At 42.6% G+C, this 22,390-nt stretch overlaps 1 protein-coding gene across 1 annotated transcript in view; it reads right to left on the bottom strand.

Moving 5' to 3' along the window:
- Positions 1 to 1,838: 1,838 nt before the first annotated feature.
- Positions 1,839 to 22,390, bottom strand: part of LOC121278286 (CUB and sushi domain-containing protein 1-like) — an 844,854-nt gene continuing 824,302 nt past the window's right edge. Inside the window, exons 56-60 of the mRNA XM_041188558.1 lie at positions 18,782 to 18,943; positions 11,574 to 11,686; positions 6,954 to 7,041; positions 4,526 to 4,664; positions 1,839 to 1,998 (exon numbers count right to left, since the gene is read on the bottom strand). Of these exons, the coding sequence (XP_041044492.1) occupies positions 1,839 to 1,998; positions 4,526 to 4,664; positions 6,954 to 7,041; positions 11,574 to 11,686; positions 18,782 to 18,943 (662 nt within the window). The remainder of the gene's footprint in view (positions 1,999 to 4,525; positions 4,665 to 6,953; positions 7,042 to 11,573; positions 11,687 to 18,781; positions 18,944 to 22,390) is intronic.

Here is a 22,390-nt window from a genome sequence, read left to right as displayed (position 1 = left end):
TTAACCCATTTAAATATCACATCACCAACAGTAATCTCAAAGCTTTTAAACTCAAGATCTTGCATTATCCCTGCCCCAAGAATTTGTAGATTTGCAGTTTGGTAGGACCTACTTAGAAAACTCGGTAATGTTGTTACTGACTGCAGGAAGTGAATTTTTGCAAGACAGTTTTTCTATGCTGTAGCTGTGAATGAGACAGTTTACCCTGTTAGGCTGTATGTCAGATATATTAAAGAAATCACAACAGCTTTCTACAGTTTTTTGTACAGTTCCAACTGGTTTTGGGTAAAGCTATGAGATACAGAGGTCACAAGTGAAGGCACTCTTTAGAATGAATAAAACATCACCCAAGAACAAAAGAATCCCCAGTCTCCTCTCCTATGCGCAACAGTGTGCACATTTCCCCCCAAAAAACGTATTTATTTTGCTAAATCAATTTTATTTCTCTCTGTGAGCCTCACAGTTTGATGGTTGTCTTTGGGAAGTCAGAACAAATCAGTCAGTGAATGTCGTTTATGCGGCCATCAGTGGCTGTCAACTGTTGCTGCCAAGTGTGAGGACTGACTTTCATTCTCTGTCTTATTCTTCTCTCATGCATGACCTCCTTTTTAAGGAGGTGGGATACTTCATCCTCATACTTTGTCCAACACACAGGTTGGCATGGCGGATCTCAATGTCTGCCAGGTAACTCCAAACAAGATTCAGCAGATCCTTGGCAAAGATTACCACGTACCAACCCCAACTAAGGACCCCTCAACTCCCCTTCCACAATAACTGTAACATTTGACTTTTATTTCTTAAACAAAAAGAAAACATAAAATGGTGCAACAATTTCTCTTACATTCTTCTTGGGAAAATAAATAAGTTAATTTTTTTGTTAAATATAATTTATAAAAGGCAGTGTTTATATAAGCTCTCTGAAAAACAGAATAGATTTCTATGATAATATTTCTGAACTACAGCCTGTGGAGATTCAGAAAAATGCTAATTGTTCTGAAATATAGTGTTGCGTTAAAAATCCAGCTAGTTCCATTCTTTTTGGCTTTTAATTCAAATAATGATAACCAATCAATGTTTTTTAAGGAACTATAAAAACCCTCAGGAACCTTTCTCTCTCACAAGCCTGGCATCAATAGAAACTGACTCTATAAGAATGCAAGCTTGAAGGAAAATACTGCAGCATTCAGATACCTATTGTTAGCATTAAGAAGGTTATGTGATGTTCAGCAATGGAAACTGAAGTCTTAAAGCAAGTTTTTTTATGTACAATTGTCAGTGTGTAGAAACCCTGTACCCTATTTGATGCCAATATCCTACTCATTCATTCATAACACACTAGTGCAAAGAATTGTGCAGTAGATTTGCCATATAACAGATGAAAATAATTCCCAAGCTGCCCGCCCTGTTTTAGGACAGTGACCTTATTTTGTGATGTAGGCAGCTGTAAATCATAAGTATGTCTAAAGTCTGTTAGTGTCAGCAGTGGAACTGGTTTTGTCCTTCTTCTGTCCGTTTTACCTCTTCTTGGAAGAATACATACTCAAAAAAGAAGCAAAATCTGTCATTTGCATCCAGAGCAGAAAGATTCAAACCCATCCGTGAGTGGTTTTGGTTCTTCCTGTGTTAGAAGTCTAGAAGGATTGCTTTGACTTGTTGTCTGAGGATATCGTCCCAGCAAAAACTCCATTGACTGTGTTTATCCTAACGAAAGTTGTCAAGAAGAGTATCACTGCAAAGCAAGTAGTGGGACAGAGCGATGTGGTATATGGCACCAAAGGAGTTACTGCTTGCCAGGTAGAGGTATGGCTAATATCAGTTAGTCAGCAGTCAAGTGAGGGCTATACTACTGTACACACAGTGTTCAGTGTTGTGTCAAACCGCACAGCCTTTGCCTCAGTAGGCTTTAAGTTAGTATCATACATAGGATTTTCAAATGAAGCCTGTCCATTTGCGTTCTCGTGGCCAACGTAGCCATTGTATTGTACTTTTGGTCTTGATCTAGAATGAAAAGAAATAAAAATGTCAGTTTTTTTGTAAACAAGCTCGCCAAATAGTAAGGAGTACATCAACATCAAAAGGAGCAGCCAGACAGCAAACGCAGCTCCAAAACACCCCTCAAAGATAGGTTACCCAGTCCTGCAAGATCACCATTCTACCGGACAGGGACACTAAAATAAATCACCTTAAACCCAAAACTGCACAATGTCTCCATTTTGTTTACAATCATATTGGCAATCAAAATTTATTCTCTCATCAGTACCACTTGTAAGTTAACTCACATATGTATGTGTCCTTACAGAACGCATTTTTATTTAAATGTTTCTGAGGCATATATAATCACTTAATGATATAGGTTTAACTTCAACACAGCAATAAATTTTGTATTTAAGTTAGAAAACTGCATATACTCAAACAGACATATCTTTGTTTAGAGGATGGTTGCCATGAAATAAACAGAATGCTTGCCAAGCTCCTCCCTTAGCTCAGTGATATTTGGACTGGTACGGGACAGGAATGGCCCAGTGCTGATCTATGGTCTGTGCTGAGTTAGCTGGTCTCAGCTTGGCTGACAATGGGGGAGCCACAGTTTGCCTCAGTATTCTTGGGCAAAGGAGAGAGAGAGAGAGGAAGAGCAACCAGGCAGGATTGCCATTCCTGATTGCTATCCAATGACCCCCCCACCCCGCCTGAAGGTACACATATGTGGAAGTCAGGTGAGGAAGGTTTGGGCTCTTCTGTGTTGCCCCCCCATGTTTGAATAATCTGCCAGCACTCACCGTCTAGGCTCACACATGAAGAATGGCCACTTGGGCAAGGTACTAGAAGGCTGCCGACGCCTATGGAAGCGTACCCCAGCATGAGTCACCGCCCTCAGGAGAGGATAGAAAAGAAAAGCAGAAAATTGGGATGGGAGGAAGAAGGATTTTCACTAACATAAGTAATGAACAGTACTAATATTGTACAGTGGAAAGAAAGCATATGAGGTAGGTTACAGCATGGAGTTAAAGCTATTCATTAAGTTCCAGTTTCAACTCTTGCAGAAAGAGGCCCCAGTGGAATCCGCTTTTAAGATTAGCAAAAATCAGTTATGATTAATTTACCAGATATCTTTTTTTAAAAAAGAGTAAAAAGGGGAGAGCTATAAATTTTGGGGAAAATAGCCAGGAGGCAATCCTAGCCAGCAGTGCAAAGGAGCTGGGTTAGATACAGTAATTATTCAGTAGATGCAGTAAATAGAATCAATATGTCATTTCAAATGTTCTTAGGCTGTTGACAGGTCTAGGGAAAAAACCTGTCTGCTTGACCTATTTGGTGCGGCTTGTTGCGGCTCCAGTAATTCAGTATTTCAGCAAAAAAGCTTTGCTAGCATTTATAATTGTTAGATTAATATAATATAATGTATGAAAATAGACACAATTTGAAATAAAACATTAGGCACATGCTCTTACCCTGTTGTGCTGATTTTCCTATTTTCTGTGTGCTATTTTTGATTTTAACTTTAATTTTACTCTCAGTCTAACACATTCTATCTATTCTAGTTTTTGATTTTAAAAAACCTTTAATCTTTTATTCTTTTATTTTACTGATTCTCTGGTCCTATCTTCCATGTTGGTGGTGAAATAAGCAGTTCATTACAAATGAGTTCCCGAGAACATAAGCAGCTAATCTAGTGGCCAGGGTCCCACGACTGACACAGAGCTCTTATAGATATCACATGGTCAATCCTCGATGCATGTCCCTGCTTCCAAACAGGTAAGGCTACCCAACTGACTATATTTATTAGCAAACTCAGAAAAAGAGGCTTGCCAAACTCATCTCTAATGCAGTGAGGGTTAACTCAAATAAAAACAGGAAATTCTGGAAAAACTCAGCAGGCTTGACAGCATCTGCAGGGAGAGAAGCAGTGTTAACGTTTTGGGTCTGTATGACTCTTCTTCAGAGCTCTGAAGAGTCATATGGGCTCGAAACATTAACTTTGTTTCTCTCCCTGCAGATGCAGTCAGGCCTGCTGAGTTTTTCCAGCATTTTCTGTTTTTATTTCAGATTTCCAGCATCTGCAGTATTTTGCTTTTATTGGAGGGTTTAACTCAATTTGGTTTTGAGCAAAATCAGTCACGCTTCCTCTTATCAGTTTCTCATTGCATGCATTTAAAATGGAACAATCATAAGGATGGCCATGAATATTACTGTTCCTCAGAGTTATTTCATGAAGGCCTCACTCTAGTTAAAACTAGGTTTTATCAGTCTCCCTAATCTGATCAGATAAAGTAGCTGGTTGACCAATCTCTAAGTGCATGCTGTAAAAAGTGATGACAATGTCATTCTGTTCATGGTATACAATTAACACCCTTTATTTTTAGGGTAACATATCCTCTTCAATAGATCTGAGCCATCCACTTTGACAAAACGCCACTGCATTTACTATCAGGCTGATTGCACCGAGGAAGACAGCTTCTGATGTGCATGCCAACTCTATTTTTCGACATGTTGCAACTCTCGTGCAAAAAAGATGTACATTTTTCACCTGTGTTTGTAGAGATAAAAGGCAAATCCTGATAAGATGAGCGCAAAGAAAGGTACCAGGATGGCAGCTGCGACTGAACTACTGTTTGTGCTATAGTAATGATTGGATTTATCTCTGTCCAGTGCTCCTCCCAATAGTCCTGAAAGTAAGATAAAGCAGGAATTAGGTGGTTAAATCCATACCAAAGATTATCAGCAGATGAAGGTTCTGAAACAGGAGGCGAAGTGTAGGGAGGCAAGATGCAAAGGAGGCCAAAGTCAGAAGAGTGGATGGCACAAACTGGCACACAGAATTGGAGGTGATTGAGTAGTAGGAATGGGTGAACCCATGAAGAAGCTGACAAAGACAAGAATTTTGAATTTTAAGGCGATGTTGGCTGGAAAAGGGTGGGTGAAACCTTAGTGCTCAATGTAGGCAGAAAAGTTTTGCGCGAGTTGCATTTTAGTTAAGGTGGAACCCAGGGAAAGCATTGGAGCAATTGAGCCTCGAGATGATGGAGGTGCAAATGAAGGCTTCACAGAAGTTGGGGGGGAGGGGGGGATAGAAGAAGATGGGAGCAGGCAGCTTTGAAGAGGGTTAGAATGTTGGCTTTGAAAGTAAGCTAAGGATCACATAGGCAGTGGACAGGTTCAGCCTGAAAAGCAGCCAGGAATGGGAACGTAATCCTGGGCTAGGATGTGGAGTCCCTGGTAGAAGTCAGAGTCGCAGCCAGTGTTAAATTGGACGCATTTAATGCTTATCTACAATATCAGGGGGGAATTTAAACCTCCCCAAAAGCAGATGAGTTTGGAGTTGGTGTGAAGATATAATTTTAAAAATTACAAACCTAAATCCAATTCACTTTGAACCTGCCCTCTTCCAGTTGGGAAGGTTGGCGAGGTGGTGGGGAGGGGGAGGTGGCATAGGAAATGTGATCAACCAGCTCTCAGGAGACAGGCTGCGAGCCCAAGATCTTGTGTGTGTACCAGTTTTAATACTGGGTGACTAGGTTTCCTGAGGTCTGGAAAACCAGCCCCTAAAGGGAGGCAAGGATTGCTGAAAGGAAGAGATAGGTGGCTTCCAGCAGTGCTTGTGGGCCAGGAGGAGCAGGAGTGCTTCCCACCCCCAAGCTCTCTGGTTAACCTCTGTGTTGATTGGGCCCCAATGCTATCAGACCCCTCCCCATGATCAGGCCATAATCCGCCCCTCCATGCTCTGCCCTCCCTCCCCAACTAGGGACCTCTGCCTCCTGACCTAGCTTCGGCCTCTCTAATGTTTCCGACCCCCAGACTTTCCAGGCACCTGTTCACCAGTGGCCACCCGATCTCTCCGGGACCCCACTGATGTTGCCCTTCAACCCTGATATCTCCCTCTCTCTTCTCCACTCCCTGACTGCAACCTGGTGCTGCACGTCTACCCACCTGACAATCAGCCTCTCAATCTAGCCACTTATGACTAGGAAATGGAGTCCAGAAATGATAATCTGGTCCTGCCATTAAGTTCGTCAGGGCCCGTGGGTTTCCTGCCCACTAAATCACCAACCCGCCAACCCTCTGCTGCTAATATCTGGATTAAGGTGTCAGGCAAGCAAGCAGTCAAGTAGCTATGATATGCATCATGCAGAACAGGTACCCATTGAGTCAACCAGGCTCAACCAAAGCATGAAGGCGCTAAGGGATGACTCCTTTTCCCAGAGAGACAAGCTCCTTCAATATGCTTCCGCTCAATGTAAAAATTTTTAAAAAATGATGAATCTGAATGAAAAACAGGAAGTGCTGGAAATACCCAGCAGCTTTGTTGGTATTGGTATAGATAAAAGACAAGATAATATTTTGAATGATGAGTCGACCCTTCATCAGACCTGGAGGCTGGATGTCAAAGCAATTTAATGAAACCGAGCAGGGCAAAGAGGGTGGGATAATAAGCTCTGATAATGCAATCACTCTGTATTTAAATGGAAAATATCAGGGAAAACAAGCACAGAAATAGGTATTAAAGAAACAGAGTGATGTTAATCAGAGGTTTTTAACGTGTCTCTAAAATTACACCATGAGGTACCAATGCATGATTGTTCAGTATTAGGAAATTCTTTGTTCTGCTGTTTTTGCAGACCCATTTAAAATAAATGAGTTAATGTAAAATAGTGGATAGAAGAATTCCTGACAAATACATTAAGCAATTGCACAATATCCCATGGCATAATTTCAAGGCCAATAAGATCTCTTTCCATTTCCTTTAGTGTCTATGGAGATACACATTTATTCAATGTTTTTTTTGAAAAGTCTAATGCACAAGTCCATTGTTTTGGCAAGATTTTCAATAACCTGTCTGCAGATTGTACAAGTAATGTTCTTGTACATCCTGTTACTACCTGCCATAAGTCTCTGATTAATATTGTTTTAATATTCTTTGTTGTTAACATCAAGTAAATCCAGGATCCATAACTAACCTTGCCTCTGAAAGCCAAACTGCCGAAAGTCTTTGCCTTGAACAAATCCCTGGTAAACAAAGGTCCTGCCTTCAGGTTCAGCTGATACCTAAATTCAACATAAAAAAAACAAGCTGTTTTGATGCAGACATGATTACCTCATAATATACTTGGGGCTAAAAGTTTGATCGGCTCCCTTATCAGGCACAGGGATTGTAATACATAATTGCCTCCCGCCTGATTAAATTGAGGCAGGCAACGTGCAAACTTCATGTGGCCTGCTTATCAACCTGATTGTGATGAGCAGCCCAGCATGAAATGTGCTGCTGGCTGGCTGCATGCTCAGCAGGAGGCCCACGAGCACTACCCTTTGTAAAGGCGGCAGCGGCCCACCCCCCACCACCCCCCCCCCCCACCCCCCCAAACACCTCGTTCCCCCCAAAGGTGAGGTGCACTCATGCTACAGCAACTGAAAGAACTGTGTCAGAAAGTCTCTGAGGGAAGGAAGAAGTCTGCCAATAGAGCTAGTCAGAAAGATGGCTCCCAGGTTTTTTGCTGCATTGCACGAGCTTTACTTCAGGAGGTCAAGAGGAGGGGAGTCACGTTTCCATTAAAGACCATCGACACACACCCTGCAAAGGGAATGGGGGCAGATGGCCAGGGAGGTGAACTTCCAAAGTCTGGTGCAAAGGTAATAGCTGTAGTGCCGGGAAAAGTTCAATCACCCTACATGAGAGATCAAGGTGCAAGGAAAATGCATCTTCCAATGGCATCTCTTGCCAATTACAACAATAGCCTCCAACACAGTGCAATGCAGCACAGCCCCATCACACACATGTCAGCAATCAGGACTCATGCCTCCCAATCTCCTCCTTACTCTCACACACCTACCAATGCTACCAGCCTCACAGCCACAACTCGGAGCTTCCACATAATTCCAATTATTCAGCTATGGCAGGAACATCACGCAAACAAATCGTAACACACTCACTGACATTCATCCTGTCTCTTGTGGATCAAGACCACACATAACAGAAGAAAGACGCAGAGAACCGGTGGAGAACAGGCATGCCTGCATCTAAGCCCTTTCGAAGAGATGGTACGCTGCATTATAAGATTGGCAGTAACTAAGGCCATTGCATCCAGTGTCACTGTGAACATTCATGAAGATTATAAGGTCCTGCCTTATGTACCCTCCCAAATCCCACTTCACCCTCATTCTGCTATCAGCATGAAATGCAGGCTACTGTGACCGTGGGCAAGATGCTTTCCAACCCTCCCCTTCAGCATTTTCACTTTCAGATATGCAAGAACTGGCCAGACAATGAAGACTCACCAGGTACGGTACAAACAACAACAGATGTCTGTTGAAGAAGCACCATCTCTTGATCTGATATTCGCAGCCATGTGCCCAGATACAGGCACTGCACATACCTTAAAGCATAGTGTAGAGTCAGGATCATCATGCATGAGTGGCCCGCAGCCAGGTCAGGGGGGGAAGGGATAGAGCATGTGCCAGTTGACAGGGCAAATTCACAGGAGAGTTCTCCATCAAAGAACTCAGATGAGGGAAGGAAATCTTACCCGATCTGGTCTACAGGTGACTCCAGACCACAGCAATGTGGTTGATTCTTAACTGCCCTCTGAAATGGCCGATAGAGAGCCACTCAGTTGTATCATAGAAAAGCCAAGAAAGAATAAAACTGGGCTGACCACCCAGGACTGAACTAGGAACTGGAAATGACAAAGGTGCTTCCTGACCAGTCAACCCTGCAATGTCCTCCTCACTAATATTTGGGGCTTGTGTCATAATTGGGAGAGCTGTCCCACAGAAGTCAAGCAACAGCCTGAAGTAGTCATACTCAATGAATCATACCATACAGTCAATGCCCCAGACTCCTCCAATACCATCCCTGGTTATGTCCTGTTCTACCGGCAGGACAGAGCCACCAGAGGTGGTGGCACAGTAGTATACAGTTGGGAGGGAGTTGCCCTGGGAGTTTGCAGCATTGACTCTGGACCTTATGAAGTCTCATGCCATCAGGTCAAACATAGAAAAAAAATGTCCTGCTGAATACCACCTACTGCCATCCCTCAGTTGATGAATCAGTACTGCTCCATGCCGAACATCACTTGCAAGAAGCACTAAGGGTGGTGAAAGCACTGACTATACTCAGGGTAGGGAAACTTCAATGTCCATCACCAAGAGTGGCTCGAGGTGACCGAGGTGGTCAAGTCCTGAAGGACATATCTGCTGGATTGATCCTTTAACAGGTGGTGAGATAACCAACAATAGGGAAAAATCCAACTTGACCTTGTTCTCACCAATATAGCTGTCGTGGATGCAATTATTAGAAACAGAATTGATAGGAGTGACCACTGCACAGTCTTTGTGGAGACAAGCTTCTGTCTTCACACTGGGGATACAGTCCATTGTGTTGTGTGTCACTACCATCTTGCTAAATGGGAGAGATTCGGAACATATGTAGCGACTCAAAACTGGCTATCCATGAGGCGTTGTGGGCTACCAGCAGCAGCAGAATTGTATTCAACTATAATCTGTAACTTCATGGCCCCGGCAATATCTCTCACTCTACTATTACAGTCAAGCCAGGGGATTAACCCTGGTTGAATGAGGAGTGCAACAGAGCATGCCAGAAGAAGCACCAGGCAGACCTTAAAAATGATGCAACAATCTGCAGCAGTTACAACACAGGATTATATGCTGGCTAAACAGCAGAAGCAGTATGCAATAGATAGAGTTGAGAGTTATCAACAGAGCAGATCAAAACTCTGCATACTTGCCATATCCAGTCGTGAATGTTGGTGGACAATTAATCAAATAACCAGAGGAGGATCAACTCTCATCCTTCGAAACTCCAGAAGAGTACAGGCCCCATTTACTCAGCCTCTCATCATAGTAAAACCCTCTCATCCCAGGTACCACAAGGATCAGTGTTGGGGCTGCAGATGTTCACAATCTACATAAATGATTTGCATGTGTGGATCAAATGTAATTTTTCCAAATTTGCTGATGACACAAAACTAGGTGGGAATCTAAGTTGTGAGGAGGATGCAAGGAGGCTTCAAGGGGACTTGGACAAGCTAAGTGAATGGGCAAGAATATGACAGTTGAGTTATAGGTCAGGATTTTCTGGCCCCGTCATGGGCGGGACCCGCCGCAGGCGAGATGGTGCCCCAGCCGGAAATCCATTGACTTGCGGTCGAACTGGAAGATCGCGGCGGCGGGCAGATGTGGAAAATCCTGCCCATAGGGCAGAAATCACCCCCCCATCGGGGGAAATTTGAAGAGCGGGTGCACAGAGACGCGCCTCTGATCGGCGCCCCCGATTGGGAGCGCGGCGCCATTTTAAGTGGGCTGGTCAATTAAGGCCCCCCCAGCGTGACGTCCGCATGGAAGCGCTATGCACTCCCTGTGCAGGCGGGAGTGGGGGTGGGGGGGGTGCGGTGGGGGAATCCCTGAACCGAGTGGGTACTCTTTGGCACAAGCGCATGAAAGAGCGCACTCATCTCCCTGCGGCAAAGTGATGCCTCTGGGAGATCGGCTCTACAGTAAAAAATGTTAAAAATAGAAGAAAAATAATTTCCCTGGCTCGTACCCTCATGGGACACTGTCACATGAGTTGGGACATGTCCATAACTTTTAAAACCACTTTAATTAAATTTTTTAAAACCTACATGAAACCTCATCCCGCCCGTGGATGAGGTTTCATGCTTTTTCTAATGCCCTCCAGTGCTCCTGGCCTGTTTGTCAACTTAAGGTTGGACGGGCAGTTCCATTAATTACTTTAATGACTCTGTCAATGCTGAGCCCCCGCCTACCTGAAAATTTAAATGGGGCCCGGTGACGTCGGGAGTTCCGCCTGACGTCACTGTATGTCATTTAACATGATGGCAAGCGGGCCCCGCCCCCTGCTTGCCAACGAGAAAATCCTGGCCATAGTGTGAATAAGTGTGAAATTATCCACTTTGGTAGAAAAAACAGAAAAGCAGAGTATTTCTTAAATGGTGAGAAATTGGAAGCACTGATGTCCAAAGGGACCTGGGTGTTCTTGTTCATGAGTCACTAAAAGCTAGCATGCAGATGCAGCAAGCAATTAGGAAGGCAAATGGTATGTTGGCATTCATCACAAAGGCATTTGAGTACAGGGAGTGAAAATGTCTCGTTGCAATTACATAGACCCTGGAATATGGTTATAATTTTGGTGTCCTTACCTAAAGAAGGATATACTTGCCATGGAAGGATTGCAACGGAGGTTTACCAGACTAATCCCTGGCAGGATTCTATTATGAGGAGAGATTGAGGAAACTGGGCCTGTATTCTCTAGAGTTTCAAAGAATGAGAAATGATCTCATTGAAACTCACAAAATTCTTTCAGGGCATGACAGGGTAAATGTGGATAGGATGTTTTCCCTGGCTACTGAGTCTAGAACCAGGAGACACAGTCTCAGAATAAGGGACAGGCCATTTAATACTGAGCTGTGGAACTTTTCTATGTGGCACAGATCCATATTGGACAGCAAATGGAGCCAGTAAAGGAGCCCGGTCCGCCTGTTTTGATAAGATACAACTTCAAATTTCCTAACAGGCTGATTACTATGAAGAAATCATGTACTTACATGACCGTCCAAAGCCCAGTTGTCATTTCTGAACTTGCTTATAAATATCTCAATAGGTCCTTCGATCTGATAGATCTTTAAGAAAAGCCGGGTTTCTTCTTTTTTATAAATTCCTACAGAAAACCACACAGATGATCAGATTTCTAACAAAGTAGTTTTACTAAAAGACAACTGTCATTGAGGGAGATTAAAATGTTTGAAGACTTGTGCAACATCTTTCAAATCTAGGACAGCCAGCAAAGTATTTCTGATGTCTCATCAGCTTTGTAATGTCTGGAAACGCAGCAGATAATCAGCTCAAAATTGACAATGAGATACGTGATCAGATTATCTGTTTTGGTGATGTTGGTTGAGAGATAACTGTTATCCCAACACCAGGGGAACTCCCTGCTCTTCTTCAAATAGAATAGAAATGATTGATTTACACCAGACAACAACAGCTTACATTTGCATCACAGCTTGAGCAGCAAAATCACTTCACAGATATGCAAGGGATAAAAATGAACACCAAAGAAAGAGATATTAGAAGGATTGATAAAATATTTGACCAATGAGGTAGGTTTAAAGGATCGTCTTAAAATAGATGGAAGTGGAAAAAAAGGATTTAGGGAGGAAGTTCCAAAGTATGGGGCTTTAAGGGCTGCAGGCACGGTTGTCAATGTTTGGGCAAAGGGCTCAGAATTGTGCATTTGCTCAAGTGACAGTATCTTAAATACCACAGCAGCTTTGAAAAAACAGAAATCCATTCAATTAAAATGATCAATTATCAATCAAAATTAATTTTTAAAATGCTGTGTATTTAAAAAAGTAAAATACATTTTTTTTAATACTGAAGTATAAATAAGTCCTGTTCAATCATTTTGAGTGTTTCTTAAATATTACCTTCATGTAATTGTGAGTAGGAGATTGTATGTAAATCAAGATGCTTATCAGACTGACTTGAACAACAAAGAATTTAGGATGGAGCAGTTTCTCTTATTGACAGACACAAGATAGCTTGTTAGAGTTTTTTCTTCCAACTAAAAATTATACAGTAAAGGTGTCTGTGTGCTGCCTCTGCACCTCTAGGCCTAGATTTGAATCCAGTCCGAATTGAAGCGATGAAAGTCTCCTCTCTCTGTTGGCTATAAGGATGTTTCTAAATTTAACGCCCCTTAAGTTATTTGCTGTTCTTTAAATCAGTATTTAACCTGATCTGCAAGAGTTTGATGTCAACAGTGGGCACACAAAAAAATACCTGGTAAAATATTCCACTTTCAGGACATGTAGAAAGAACCTTAACTTCAGTTACTTTATTGCACAGTGATTCGAGTAAATCTGTGGCTGAACTATACCTGTAGGGGATATTTCTTCTGCATTTGAATGACATGCCTGCTACTTACACTAGGTTGAACACAACATTGATCAGGTTATTTTATCTTTTGTTAAAAACTGGTGAATACAATTGTTATTTGTTGTTTAGCTGAATAATTGAACACCAGAGAGGAGCAATTAGAAAATTATATTATTTTGTTTCCTGATTCTGTCCCAGACTTTTAAACTGGACGCAAATGATAGAAATTTAAAATCAGCGGCCAGGTGCTTCTGCTCGATTGCAATGGTTTTGTCAGCACAATTCCCCCCAACTCTCCCACCACCACCTCCCGCGCCCCTACCCATAATGGTATAACAGATCATGGCATTTTAAGCTTTATAAACATCGTGCGAGAAGTCCACAAAATTAGCTGTGCCTCTGGCTGAAGTAATCACCATTGGGATCTTCCGCTAATTGTGCTTGTTTCTTGGCCTTTGATGAGGCTCCAAAAATTAAACTGGATCTTTTGGGTGCACAGCCCGAATAGGTACTCAATTAATGGATGACTTTTATTTTAAAATTTACTCAGGAACTCACCATTGTACCAAAATCTAACCAGAAAATAGTTTTATATATATTTTTTAGAACTCATTTCAGTCATTTAAAGTTGGGTTATGTATAGCTGGTGGGTCAACATTGTGATTTAAAATGTTTATTTTTTGTGATAAATCAATTTTCAGCTCTACTTATTCAAACTTCACCAAGATGTCACTCTTAAATATATGAAAGAATATTATTAAAGCAAAATTTTGTTTTAAATATATTACATTTTAAATTGTGCTGTTTCATGATAGATTTTGCATTTGACATGCAAATAAATGGGAGCGAAACTGGTGGGGGGGAGAAACACTTTTTAAAAATTGGGCACAATTTTTATTGAATTCAAATTCCTCCATCTGTTGCAGTGGGATTCAAACCCAGGTCTCTGGGTTACTAGTCCAGAGACAATACTACTACACCATTGACTCCCCTTGAATATAGACTGCTAAAGATTGGATAAAGCCCATTAACAAGCACTGAGATCATGATATGTGGTTACCCCATGCCCCATGAAGTGATGCAGTTGCTGGCAAACTTCGCTGCTGACTAGCTGCACAATTAGCAAGGGGCCCATGCTTGTGCAAGGCTAGCACCAATTAAAAGGAGGTGCATTCTGGTTGTAGCAGGGGTTAGAAGTGTTGTTGATAGTATTTCTCAGAAGGAAGAAAGAGGAACAATGGAGCAGCAGGCCAAAGAGGGGGCTGCTTGGTTCTCCAATACAGGAGGTGGAAAGGGAGGGGCCCGAGGGGCCTTTCAGAATTGCACTTTGAAGGAAATGGTGCAGGTAGCAACTGAGGTCTATTCAAGAAGTGTGACCCTGAGGAGCTGGCTGCACTGCCACAAATAGTTCAATGACATCACACGAGTGGTCAAGGTCAGTGAATGCCAAATGTGTCAGATGTCATCTCTTCCTCACCACCAACCTGACACACACTGCTTAATGCACCACACCTCCATCACTAACCCATCAGCAATCTCTAGCAATCAGGACTCAAATCTAACAATCAGATGTTCCAACGCATCTGCAAATACTTATCAATGCCTCACACCCACATCTCGCAGCTTGCATCTATTTCCAGCTATTCAACTATGCCTGGCACATCACTCAAACACATAGTAACACACTCAGTTATACACTTGCCTTACAGGTCAAGGTAGCACATAATCATAAGCAGCAGTAGATAACCTGTGGGGGAGTGGCACATCTGCATCGCCTGAGCTCCTTGAAGGTGATGATGCTGTGAATTATTGAGCTGGAAGGCACTGAAGCTTTTGCATCACTGAAACCATACAGCTGGTGTCTCAGATTCCACTGCAGCACAGCCAAGCTGTTCCAGTATGTCCCTCCCTTATGCATCTTCTCAAATCCCAGCTCACTGTTATCCCACTATCTGGTATGAAATACAAGCTCCAGATGATGGACACACCCCCTCTTGCTTTCTACCCACTCTACCTGCCCTCACGCTCACCTTCTTCTTCTGCATTTAAGCTTTCAGATGGCCAAGAACTGCTGCCTGGTCAGCCAGTGCAACCTGGTGAAGGGTGAGGAGAAGAGTAGATGTCTGATGAAGAAACACTGTCATTTGACCTGACATCAGCTCAGGTACTGGCACTTAAGAGGGTGGTATTAAAGGTTAGGAGTGGGAATGTTCACTGATGACTGCATAATGTTCAGCAACATTCGTGAGTATTGCTCAGATACTGCAGCAGTCTGTGCCCATATGCAACACGACCTGGACAACATTTAGGCTGGGTTGTTAAATGGCATCTAACATTCATGCCACACAAGTGGCATTGGCCATCTCCAACAACAGAAAATCCAACCATCTCCCCTTGATTTTCAATTGGGCATTACCATCACTGAATCAAAAATAAAAATAGTTGGAAAAACTCAGCACGTCTGACGGCATCTGCGGATAGGAGTACAGTTAACATTTCAAGTCCGTATGACTCTTCATCAGAACTGAGGAAATATAGAAATGAGGTGAAATATAAGCTGGTTGCGGGGGGTGGGACAGGTAGAGCAGGAGAGAGGGCCAGTGATAGGTGGAAGCAAAGAAGAGATTGTCAAAGATGTCATAGACAAAAGGACAAAGGGGTGTTGACGGTGATGATATTAATTTAGGAATATGCTAATGGCACTCTAGCAGACGACTAGGATTGCTGAGGCACTGCCCCGGGGGAATGGCCATAGCTCCACGGTGGATTAACCTGCTGTCCTCCCTCAGGGTGACAGCATTCGTCCTCTCACCACTGCCACACGCCAGTGCCATTGCTGTTGCCTGTCATCCAAGCAGCCCAGACTGCTGCCCATGCCCAGATAGAGCCAGGCCTTCTAGGCACAGAGTTGCTAGAGTGCGTCAATTAAGACTATCTGCAGTCACCCTCACTGAAATTCAACAGCCTTCCACCAGCCATGCTGGAGCCACTGGGACAGCACTTCGTTGGAGCAATAGGACAGGCGAAGGTGCTGCAAGACAGGCACTAAGGGCATGCATAAGGGTGAATAGTTGAGTTTTGTTTCTTATTGGAAGTGATAAACTTGTTATGGAATTGTTCTTTTGTTGTTGTTTTTTATTTCAGGATTTTGGCCAAAAAGGCCCTGTCATAGTTTATAGCACAGCAATGAAGGGAATTGTGGAGCAGCGATGAGGCGGCGATGGTTCCGATGCACCAAAGTCTGAGGAGATACTCACAGACAACCTGCCTGGAACAATGATGTCCCAGGTGCTTCCTCCTCCTTTCCTTGGTGAGTTGTTTACTGAATCTCTGGTGGCAAAGGCTGTGCCCTCATGATGGCCAAGATGTGGAGGACGCAGCTGACCATCAAACTTCTGAAGGAAAGCTCCAGTCGGATGATTTATACACTTCCTCCCGCTTTGCCCCCCCACCCAGCAAGCGGGCCAGGCAGCGAAGCTGTTGGTGAGGACACTGATGGCTTGCTGGTCACAGCATGACTCTTGCTGTATATGTGCTGGCCACGTGTGGTCAAGCGGCAGAGTGCAGTTACGATCCATGTGTAGAACGGGTAGCCCTTGTCACTGAGCAGCCGCCCTCTTGTTTGACACGGTGACTCAAAGTTGGCAGGAATGGCTGACTGGGGCAGGACAGCATTGTGGCTGTTACCAGGATAGCAACCATTCAACGACATGATGGTCTGTGTTTGGTTGCACACCAACTGCATATTCTGGGGTTGGAACCCTTTGCAGTTCTGTTCATCCCACCATTGAAACGTGATGTCTACAGAGCTACATGGAGTTAGTCAATGGCACCCTGTACCATTGGGAATCCAGCTGAAGTATGGTTTTGTACCTTTAAGAATAATACCTGTTAGGCAAGATCACATGATCTGTAGTAACCAATAGGAGAGTAGCACGGGCTACCTCAGCAGTCATTGTGGAGATAGAGTTGGAGTTGAAAGCAGACGTGGAGTTGTTGCTGAGTGTATCATAAATAAACTTAATGTTTCCACCCAAGAAGTGGCTGCAGATCAACTCTATCATTAATAGCACAACTCGACCACCCTACAACACCTGCTACCCTGCCGAAGCCACATGCTCACTTCTCCTGCCTCTCTCTGCTTATAGGATGCACTATGAAGTCCTCTCTTGTTACATACATGGCCTCAGTCACCAATGCAATGCATAGTGAACTGAGAAATGTTGTTGGCTCCAGCCTGGAAGGATCCTGAGGAATAGAAATTGAGGACAGCTGGTCACTGTTGTCCTCCTCGTGCTCTGCAGCAGCAGATTTGGCTGTAAGAGTTGACAGCTCAGTCACCATTCAAGAGATGAAAAGTAGCTGTCTCAGACAGTGCTCCCCGAAATCCTCCTGGAAGCAGGTATGGCCTTCCTTCCCCTGCACACAGCTTCTCCTCTCTACTGCCTGTGCTCCATGCCCCTGTCATGCTTCAACCCAAGAGGGGCTGCAACTACAGACCCCACCAATGACCGAGAGCAAGTTTTCTGCATGGGGGCCTTCAAATTCCACTCAGCAATGTTCCTTTCTGACTCCAATGACTTTTGAGAGCTCCTCTAACAACACTGAACAGAGTACTTTGACTCACTCTGCAACAGCGAAAGAAAGCCAAAGGAACCTCACCTAAAAGTCCCATGGTCATAGATCCCAATTTTGCAGCCTAGGTTCTGGGAGTTGAATTCCTGCATTTCCACTTAATATATAAGTAACCTTTAATAACTGCTTTTCAAAGGTCAGCTTTTTTTTGCTCATAATATACTCCATAATCCCAAATGCCACAAATACACAGTCATTAAAGAGCATTGACAAAGTCCAGATTTGACGGTTTCTTTTTTTAAATTCTGGGTTTAAAAACTAAAATAAGTTAACTATTTACCCACTACTTTTCAACAGAAACCTTCAACTAGAAAATACACTGCAAGGCATCATTTGCATTCAAGCAAAATTACTTTGCTTTATTTTTAATGTGTTAACAACTCCATTAAAATGACAAATAAAAGAATTAGCCCCTATTTTTATTCTCCCAACCTTGCCCCCAACCACCCCCAAGCCTCCATACAAAAAAACAATCTGGAAACACAGGACACGAGATCCCCGAAATCAACTGGAATTCAACCCATTCAGTTTGTATACTGGTGTGAGCTTGTAAAGGAAAGACATTCTCTGATCCCATTGAGGATGTTCACCTACCAATGAGCCAAAAAATAAGGCTGCATGGGGATATGTTTGTGGGGAAGAATAATGTTCCCGTCTGTGTCACCATCTTGGATTAACATAGATTTGATCTGATCAGGTCATAAGGTGATACTAACTTACTGTAAAATCAATGTGGGTTCACATCATGCGTTCTTGTTCCCTTAATTAACTTCAGCTATGTTGCTTTATATTTTACCAGCAAACCTCCTGTTGTGTTCATCACAGTGTGTCAAAGCCCAGCATGGCTCCACAGTAATTGTCCTCTGCTCCTACCACAATGATAATGCCATGCCAATGTGCGATAGGATTGTTTTCCCTTTCTCTTCTTGCACTCTTATCATGTCCTCCCCACCAACCCTCCCAACGTACATCTCAGTGGGGTTCTTTTTTCCCTCAGCAAGACTTTTTCTTGTTCTTCTGTCCCGCTTCACACCCCTGCTCAAATAGTTAGCTGATCATCTCTTTAAAGAAAACAGAAAATGCTGGAAAAACTCAGCATCCTTAGTATTTTGCTTTCATCTATTAAAATAAGTTTATCTCTGTCATAGCAGTTTCCAAAATACAGCAAACTCTTCTAAAATAAAATGCTGATAGGAACTCTGAGCTGCAGTGCAGTCATGAGCAGGAGATGAAAACCTACCTGATAGCTTTAATTCCATGTTGCTGTGTTCGATGAACGTAACGTTTACTTGGCCATTGGAAATATTAAAATAATCAACAGTTAATGTTGCTGGTTGTTTCTTTCCAAGGTATTCATAGAAACCCTTCCATATAGAGTCTGGAGCAAATACATCTGGGGGAACTAAAGGAATAAATGAAGATTTATCATTCAGTTACATTTAAATTACACAAGCAAATAGACACAAATTAGAGAAAAATATGCGGCAGTGACAATCTACAGGCAAACAACCATTTTTGTTCCACTTTCAGAGAGCACAGACAAGATTTTCTTTCTTTCATTTCTTTGCATATGACACAATGGCATGAATAGTTTGAAGTGATCATTATGTTACTTGCACATGATGATTCCCTCACCAAAAATTGAAGCATTCCCAACATTGTTTACATCAGAAGCAAATATGTGCCCCTTTAAAATAAACTTTTCCACTCTCAAGTTTATCCACATTGCAAAACCACTGGCAGATAAAGCAAATATTCTGCTGTACCCTCCACCTCAAAGTATTAGCTGCTGCTTCACTGATGTACTTACATTATAGAGATAGGTTAGATAAGCCCATTAGCCTCATAAGTGTCTATCATTGTGAAATCTTGGACAGTGATGCAGTTCAAATGGAAATGCCCATGCATGCGAGATTATGTCACATCAAATACATAGTGGATTTTTGCTGTGCTGGAAATATTAATGTTTGTAGTTTGTTCAGACTCTTGACAGAGGAAGAGGGTATGGGGGGCACCGTTCATAAGCCCGGGGCTGACGTGGTCATTTGTCTTCCCAATGATGGTCTCTCCCACAGACAGAATGTTAGCTTCCTTGCATGGTGGTTTATGAAGAGTGCTATGGCCACAATTGCTGGATCATGCACTCTGCTTCAGTGCTCTGCTGTAAACACAGAAACTTTATACTCACTTCTCCTTGGTAAAGGCAATTTAGCAAACCAGAGGATTAAACCTTTTTTTTTATCACATGCAAACAGCCAAGACTTGAAGGATCGATAATTCTTGTGAATCTTCAAATTTTATAATATGCGTAGAAGGAGACTTTTATACAAAGTAAATTACTGAAATATAGCGTATGCTGAGTAATTAATCTGGAAAAAATACCAACCTAGAGCCTTGATTTTATGGGTTCCTGAATCAGTGCCTTTTGATCTGCCATTTATTTTGGGCCCAGCTGAAAATGACAGAAAAGGCCATTAGGTTCTGTCAAATACAAGGATTAATTATCTGCTGTGCAGGACAATTAAATCCCGAAGGCTGATGAAGAGATACGCATTTTCATATCACCTGCTAATTTAAGCAATGCAATTAAGGCAGGCAGCTCTCTATTAATAGACCTGGTGTGAAAGCAAAACATTTTGTAGTCGCATGCACTCACCCTAATCATTTAAGTTTAGTTTCTAAACACAAAATACAAGTGATAACCATTCATTAAAGCAGGTTACTTTTTAAGTCAGAAGCCTGAATTTTTGCTCTCCTTTTACAAGTATTGCCTTAGAGAGTGCCACGCATTAGTCCTTGGTTCTTGAGGACATCAGTGACAATTTTGCAACCATTTGAGAAAACAGCAGAAATACAACATAAAAGGTGCAGACAATACTGAAAACACAAGGCAGCTCAATGAATATTGATGAAAAAAACTAACAAGTTAACATTTTGGATGTAACCATTTATCAGAACTGAAAAAAAGAGAAAGAAATACGTGCCTTTAAACAACACTGAAGAGAAAAGAGAAAAAAAAACTTGCATTTATATAGCACCTTTAACTTAAAAAAAAGTCCAAGACACATCACAGATGCATTACCAAACAAAATATAACACTGAACCACAAAGAGATATTAGATCAGATGCTTGGTCAAAGAGGCAGGTTTTAAGGAGTGTGTTCAAGGAGGAAAGTGAAGTAGAGGTAGAGAGGCTTAGGGAGGAAATTCAAGAGCTTAGGGCCTTGGCAGCTGAATGAATGGCCAACAATGGTGGAGCAATTAAAATGTGGGGGTGCACAAGAGGCCAGAATTGGAGGAGTGCAGGTATCTCAGAGGATTGTAGAGTTAGAGGAGATTACAGGGATAGCTGGTGCTGAGGCCATGGAAAGATTTGAAAATGGGGAGAATTTTAAAATCAAGGTGTTGCTTAATCAGTAGCCAGTGTAGGCCAGCGAGCGTAGGGGTGATGGGTAAATGACATTTGATACAGCTTAGGACATGGATAGCAGAGTTTTGGGTGACCTCAAGTTTATGGAGGATAGAATGTGGGAGACCAGCCCGGAGTCCATTACAATAATCAAGTCTAAAAAGTACACACGAGAGAGGAAGTGGGGACGGTTGATGTGTCAGATGATATGGAGAAGCATAAAAGAACTTTCAAAAACAAATAATATGCAAATAGCTGAGGCACTGGGAGGCAAATGTGCCAGAAATGACAAAATAGCAACACAGGGGTAGGGTCCAAAGTCAGAATAGGTTTGCTCCAAGGGTGAATGCTCTTCTGCAGTCAGTGTTCTAATGGAGCGGCCTCACCCAAGCATCTTTCCCATCTCCCCCCACTGCCCAAGAAACCAACAGACCAATTGCTTTTGTAAGGAAAGCCTGTTTTAAGTTTCATTGTAGTTATGTAGGAGGTTAAAGACAAAAAGATAAAAGTGCAAGGGAATGATAAGTGACAGGGAACAGGATCACACTTGCAGAATGGAGGTTGAAGCAAAAAGTTCTCCCCTATATACAGAGGATACAACACCGTGGACAACAAATAACGATGGACTAAGGTCAGGATTTTCTAGCCCCGCAATGGTGGGACCCACTGCGGGAGATTCGGTGGCCCAGCCGAAAGTCCTTTGACTTTCAGCAGGACTGGACGATCCTGGCAGTGGGTGGGACTGGAAGATTGCACCCTAAGTGTTGTCTCACGCAGAAGGATTGTTTGAGAGGGCATCATTCTGTAAACAAGCAGAGTTTTCCTGTGAACATCTGTGTTAGTGGAAAACATTAGAAACCATTGTAGAGGATATAACATGTAAAACTAAAAAAAATCGAGGAGTGGAAACAGCAAGGATATGCAAATCACACTGTACATGTGATGATGTGCCTTATTACTTTATCCCTCTTGGGACTGACAGTATAACTGGTGACAGCCAAGCCAAACTTGTCAGATGCAGAGGATACAGAGGAAGGGCTATTACCAATATTTGTGACTAATCCTGGTGTCCCTGCATAAGTATCCAGAAATGCTTTTTCTGGAGTCACTGACAGCTTGTTGCTTTCAGAAAATGTGCTGATAGCACAGAATTAAATTCAAGTCACTTTCACATTAACGACAACCAGCTGCTCCTGTGCTCCTGCAGTCATGCCATTGCCAGAGGCCGACTCCACACAAAATTCTCTCTGAATACAGATTGATGGGACTGGATGAGAATGTAAGAGTCTCCAAGAATAAATGAAGCAGATCTACAGTACTGCAGATGAAGTGAAGCATGGAATTGTTTCAAGTAGATGTGATTCTGTCATAAGTACATCACAAGTATTGAGATCACTTTGGATCCAATGCAGCAGTAAAACATTGGTTTCTTGTCATTTTA

The sequence above is a fragment of the Carcharodon carcharias genome, chromosome 5 (assembly GCF_017639515.1).
Source record: "Carcharodon carcharias isolate sCarCar2 chromosome 5, sCarCar2.pri, whole genome shotgun sequence".
In the NCBI taxonomy this organism is placed as follows: Eukaryota; Metazoa; Chordata; class Chondrichthyes; order Lamniformes; family Lamnidae; genus Carcharodon; species Carcharodon carcharias.
The sequence above is the reverse complement of the archived record's forward strand: the minus strand, read 5'-3'. Positions and strand labels throughout refer to the sequence as shown.